The sequence below is a fragment of the Hyaena hyaena genome, unplaced genomic scaffold, assembly GCF_003009895.1.
Source record: "Hyaena hyaena isolate Hyena2069 unplaced genomic scaffold, ASM300989v1 scaffold_260, whole genome shotgun sequence".
NCBI classification, from domain to species: Eukaryota; Metazoa; Chordata; class Mammalia; order Carnivora; family Hyaenidae; genus Hyaena; species Hyaena hyaena.
Genome location: NW_024080892.1, coordinates 1,265,112 through 1,270,518, shown reverse-complemented (window position 1 = coordinate 1,270,518; position 5,407 = coordinate 1,265,112). Strand labels below are relative to the sequence as shown.

The 5,407-nt window shown below is 45.2% G+C and overlaps 1 protein-coding gene across 1 annotated transcript; it reads right to left on the bottom strand.

Annotated features, from left to right (window-relative positions):
• Window positions 1-573: 573 nt before the first annotated feature.
• S100Z (S100 calcium binding protein Z) lies at window positions 574-4,295 on the bottom strand. Its single transcript, XM_039245537.1, has 2 exons — window positions 4,161-4,295; window positions 574-732 (listed from the first exon to the last, which is right to left on the bottom strand). Exons 1-2 carry the CDS (start codon window positions 4,293-4,295, stop codon window positions 574-576), a joined length of 294 nt encoding a protein of 97 aa, XP_039101468.1.
• Between the last annotated feature and the right edge of the window lie 1,112 nt (window positions 4,296-5,407).

Here is a 5,407-nt window from a genome sequence, read left to right as displayed (position 1 = left end):
GTCCAAGGGGCAAAGGAAGGTACTTATACAGCAGCCCTCAAGAGTTGCTATTGCTGGCTTCAGTTCTCTTGGCTTGAATACCTAGCCCTGAATATACCCCCCTCTCCTGACCTAGCTCACTGACAAAGCCAGCACTTTCTTCTGTTTACCAGCCTTTCTGCTTACAGTCCCGCACAATTTCTTCCAGGTGAAGCAGAACCACCACAGGGTGGGAGAGCCACTTCTTTTCAGTAATAGGGTAACAAATTCCAAATACAATTTTGGGTGACAAATGTCTCTTAGAAGTTTGGTAAGCTTTAGTCTCATTTGAAAGTAGTGAAATTTTGTGATGCTTTGCTCTCTGACAGATACAAAAATGCATATAACATCCTTAACGGCATAGGAAAATTTCAAGCAGGGCCTATGAGATTTGGAATATTTAAATCAATGGATTAAGGTCCACACCATTTAACAGTACTAGTAATTAATTATATGAATATTGTTTCTATCAATGGCATTACTATAACTACAGGTCTGAAGACTATAGATGAACAGGTAGGTATCTCTGCCCTTAGGTCAGTTTACTACTTACCTTTACTCTCCTTTCTTCTTCAATTGTTCTACAAAGTAATCATTGCAGGCAACTGTCAGAGCTGCCAGCATGACCACAAATTCATTAAAATCCACTTCAATGTCCTTATCGGCATCCAGGTCCTGAATTATCTTATCAACCAATTGGGGGTCCTTTTGGCACTAAAAGAAAAGAGAAAATTACTAACTCCCAGGGTTTGAGGTTGATCATGACAAATGAAATTGCACTGTCCTTTTATTTACATTAAAGTTTCAGTTTTCATTTCAGAATCTAATGGCAATTTCCAAAAACCCATTTGCAGGTAGATTTAAACCAAGCACCAATTCCAAATGAGTCTAGCCTTCTTCCCCAGGGCCATAGAATTCTGGCTCAGACCTAAACACCGAGAAGAGCAAACAGCATCTCATCAGAGTGAGCTACTGATCCTGAAAATGCACTTACGCAGCTTCAAAGGTGGAGGGCCAGGACAGGAGACAGGGAACAAAGCAGGCTTTCAAGCCAAAAGGGGATAGTAAGTGGCTCTATCATTTACCAACAATGGGACTTTGAGCAAATAAATCACTTAACATGTTTTAATTTCCTTATTTATAAATTGGGGGAAATATCCCCCCACCAAGTTGCAGGATACTGCAAACACTTTTAAAAGTCCTTAGCACCAGGCTGCTAGATTTAGTAAATAAAAATACAGGACATCCAGTTAAATGTGAATTTCGGATGACAATGAATAATTTTGTAATTATGTCCCAAATACTGCGTGGGAAGTACAGTATTTTATCTGACAGCCTGACTTAGCACAACACTCGTCAGACACAAAAGAGGCACCTAATAAAGTGTAGCTATTGTTTTTTTAAATAGCTTTAAAAAATTATTTTTTAATGTTTTATTTATTTCTTAGAGAGAGACAGCGGGGGCCGGGGAGGGTCAGAGAGAGAGGGAGACACAGAATCTGAAACAGGCTCCAGGCTCTGAGCTGGCTGTCAGCACAGAGCCCGATGAGGGGCTCGAACACACCAACCATGAGATCATGACCTGAGCCGAAGTCGGACGCCCAAACGACTGAGCCACTGAGGCGCCCCTAAAGTGCAGCTATTGTAAGAAGACAACATGGAGCCTATAGAATGAGTCAGGGTCCAGAAAGTGTGGGACTAGGAAACACTCACTTGTCCTAGTAGCTGATGAGAAATTTTTTTTTAAAATATTTTTATTTATTTCTAGGAGAGAGAGAGAGAGAGATAGCACGAGCAGGGGAGGGTCAGAGAGAGAGGGAGTCACAGACTGAAACAGGCTCCAGGCCCTGAGCTGGCAGTCAGCACAGAGCCTGACGCGGGGCTCGAACCCACGAACCGCGAGATCATGACCTAAGTGAAAGTCGGACGCTTAACCGACTAAGCCACCCAGGTGCCCCTGATGAGAAATTTTTTTAAGTTTATTTATTTATTTTGAGAGACAGAGAGAGCAGAGGAGAGGCAGAGAGAGAGAGGGAGAAAGAAAGAATCCCAAGCAAGCTCTGCACTCTCAGCTCAGAGTCAGATGTGGATCCAGAAATATTTTTTAAAGTAGTTCATTTCCTCCAGGAATTCCTCCATTGCCCTTTCAATAGGTGCCAACTATTAAAAGGTTGGAAATGTTAAGTGATCAAAATCAACTTGATCAAAACAATTCTAAATCTCACTTAAATCAATGTGCCAAGTTTGAACTGATGAGACTTTTATTCTACATATTATAAACTCCAGTAGCCAAACTGAATTTGAAAAAAAATTTTTTTTAAGTTCCTGGGGATGCCTAAAATTGTTTAAAAAGTACTGTGAAGAATTATAATTTAGGGGCACCTGGGGGGCTTGGTCAGTTAAGTGTCTGACTCTTGGCTTCGGGTCAGGTCATGATCTCACTTTTTAGCAAGTTCAAAACCCAAGTCAGGCTCTAGGCTGGCAGCGAGGAGCCTGCTTGGGATTCTCTCTCTCTCTCTCTCTCTCTCTCTCTCTCTCTCTGTCTCTCTGTCTCTCTCCCCGCGCCCCCCCGCCCCCCCCGTACGTCACCCCTCTCTCTGCCCTTCCCCAACTTGGGCTGTCTCTGTCTCTCTCAAAACAAATAAATTTTAAAAAGTTTAAGAAGAATTACTGTGTCAAAAATTTTTTACTTTAGGGGTGCCTGGCTGGCTCAGTTGGTAGATCTCAGGGTTGTGAGTTCAAACCCCACACTGGGTATAGAGAGTACTTGAAAAAAATATATATATATTTTTTTTACTTTAAGGGTTTCCTATAGAGACTGAGCAGAAAAGAGTGATCACCAACACTAGAATCTTAGTACAAGGTTTGGACAGATAACATCGTGCAAGGACAGCACCTTCTGCTCCAGTCAATTCAAAGCAGCTCCATAAACATCGGAGTAAAGGGCTTTCCTTAGAAGGGAAAAGCCGCCACCGCCCACCCCCAACCACTCCACTGTAAGCCTTTGTGTGTAGATTAATTAACTCCTGGCTATTTTGAGATGTGAATCTCTGTGCTACTCAACTGGTCACTGGCCAACACACCCTTTCTGTCATCCAGAATCAGCCTCTGCTTCTCTGACAAAGCTAAATATTTGTCATTCACTAGAAAACGTGCCTCCACAGCATAAAGTCCCCCGGGCTTCATTTCTGGCCCCATCCATAATATTAACTTTATAGATAGCTAGACAAAGCGCCAGCTGTTAACCAGTGCCACGACTTATGACCAAAACCCCTGGTAAAACTGGCTGTTTCTTTGCTGCACCGGAATGTTGAATAATTGAAGAAAGTCTAAATATCATTTACAACCTCAGGAAAGCCTCGCCACAGGCGGTATGGAAAAGGGTCCATGCCTATATAACAGTGGACTCTCCAGCCTCACATGGGTTAGGACAGCTAACACCCCCCCCCCCCAAAGAGATGAAAATCTGTGCACAACTTTTGACTCTCCAGAAAGTTGTGACTTCCCAAATACTTAACTGCTAATAGCCTGCTGTGGACAGGAGGCTTACTGATAACATCGGCCACAGATCAACACGTATTTTGTGTGAGGTATTATTATATACTATACTTTTACAATAAAGCTAGAGAAAAGGAAACGTTATTAAGCAAATCGTAAGAGAAAATACATTTACAGTACTGCACGGTACAAGATCCAAACATAAGAGGACCCACCGCAGCCTAAATCCGGTGTTGTTCGAGGATCGACAGTACACAGAACACCGAGGCCTCTAGTGTTTGCTTGCCTGGCTCTTGAATCTCAGTACAAATTGCACTGTTGAGGGGACCCTTGACGGCTCAGTTGGTTGAGCAGCTGACTTCGGCTCAGGTCATGATCTGGAGGTTCCCTAGTTCGAGCCCCACATCGGGCTCACTGCTGTCAGCGCAGAGCCCGCTTCAGGTTCTGAGTCTCCCTCTCTCTCCCCCTCCCCAGCTCTCTCTCTCTCTCTCTCTCAAAAATAAACATTAAAAAAAAGAGAGAGAAAGAAATCAATTGCGCTGTTGGCGACAGAGTCCTAGGAGACCGTACACACGGGCTGTCGTTGCGTGGGGACCACATCCAGCCTCCACTGACGGGCCCGAAAGCTGCGACTGACCTTAGACGAGCTCCGTGAGCTCTTGCTGCAGGAGCATTTTCAGCTGCCCCTTGTTGAGCCTGAACCTGTCCCCTTCCTTGCAAGAGTACTGGTGGAAGATTCTGATCATGATGTTCATGGCCATCTCCAGCTGAGTGGGCATGGTGAACCGATCACTCCGGGGACTGGCCACCACACTCAGGGGGAAGAAAAACACTTGTTCAAAGCAAGCAGGTGGGGAAGCATCAACACGTGCACCCAAACAGCACACTGCCTCCCCCAGTCCGGCCACACCGCGGGGGAGGCTACTCAGACCGGGAAGGCTCTTCACTTAAAGCGCTTGCGCAGCTAGGGCAGGTTGCGGAGGGGTCTGTGCAGGCGAGCGTTCTCTTCGCCAGTCCCCACTCCCCCCAAAGCTAGCAGTCCCAGTGGGATCGCCAGTTGTCGACCAGACACCAAATACAGTCATATTAAAACACAGATAAACAAATAAACGAATGAAACATAGATGAAAAATATAACTAGAAGATGAAGAAAATACCCAACTGCGTACCTGTTCATCCGAGGCACGACTCCCTGTACAGGTGTTTATAATTAAAATCTACCCTTTATACCTGGGGTCCACCCAGGCACATCTGTTCCCCAGGGGACAAAAATTACCAGCCACGAGAGATTCAAATGGAAGGGCCTCCGGGTCTGTTTTTAATCAGCAGAAGGAACAGGTGTGCACTGCTGCCCCGAGGGCCCTGGAGGAAGGGCCTCACCCACCTGAGTGCATTAGATGAGAAGGCAAATGAGAGGCAAAGGGGAAGCCCTCAGTACCCTCCCTGTGGGGAATGTGTGTGGAACTTACATTCAGGTGCTAGGAAGTTGGTGACTGGGAAGAACTTTAAAAATAGAGGAGAGGGGCCCCTGGGTGGCTCAGTCGGTTAAACGTCTGACTTTGGTTCAGGTCATGTTCTTGCATTTGTGATGTTCCAGCCCAGCGTGAGGCTCTGCGCTGACAGCTCGGAGCCTGGTGCCTGCTTGGGATTCTGTCTCCTTCTCTCTCTGCCCCTCCCCCCCCACTCATGCTCTGTCTCTCTCTCAAAAATAAACATTTTTTTTTTTTTAAATTAGAGGAGAAAAGAAATACTGGTTCAAACCTGTAAACTCCTTAGCAGGGCCAATAGCAAGATCAAAGGAATAAACAGAGCAGACTAGTTAAGCTAATTGAATGGATGATTGTGCAGCTGTTAAAAAGAGAGACAGAGAGAGAATGGGGAAACTCTCCAT

What these genes read in the sequence shown, in the direction of transcription:
- S100Z (XM_039245537.1), bottom strand. Translation starts at nt 4,295, where the DNA reads ATGCCCACTCAGCTGGAGATGGCCATGAACATCATGATCAGAATCTTC. An exon ending in AGCAAGAGCTCACGGAGCTC is followed by an intron (nt 733 to 4,160) that starts GTCTAAGGTCAG and finishes CTTTTCTTTTAG; the next exon opens with TGCCAAAAGGACCCCCAATT.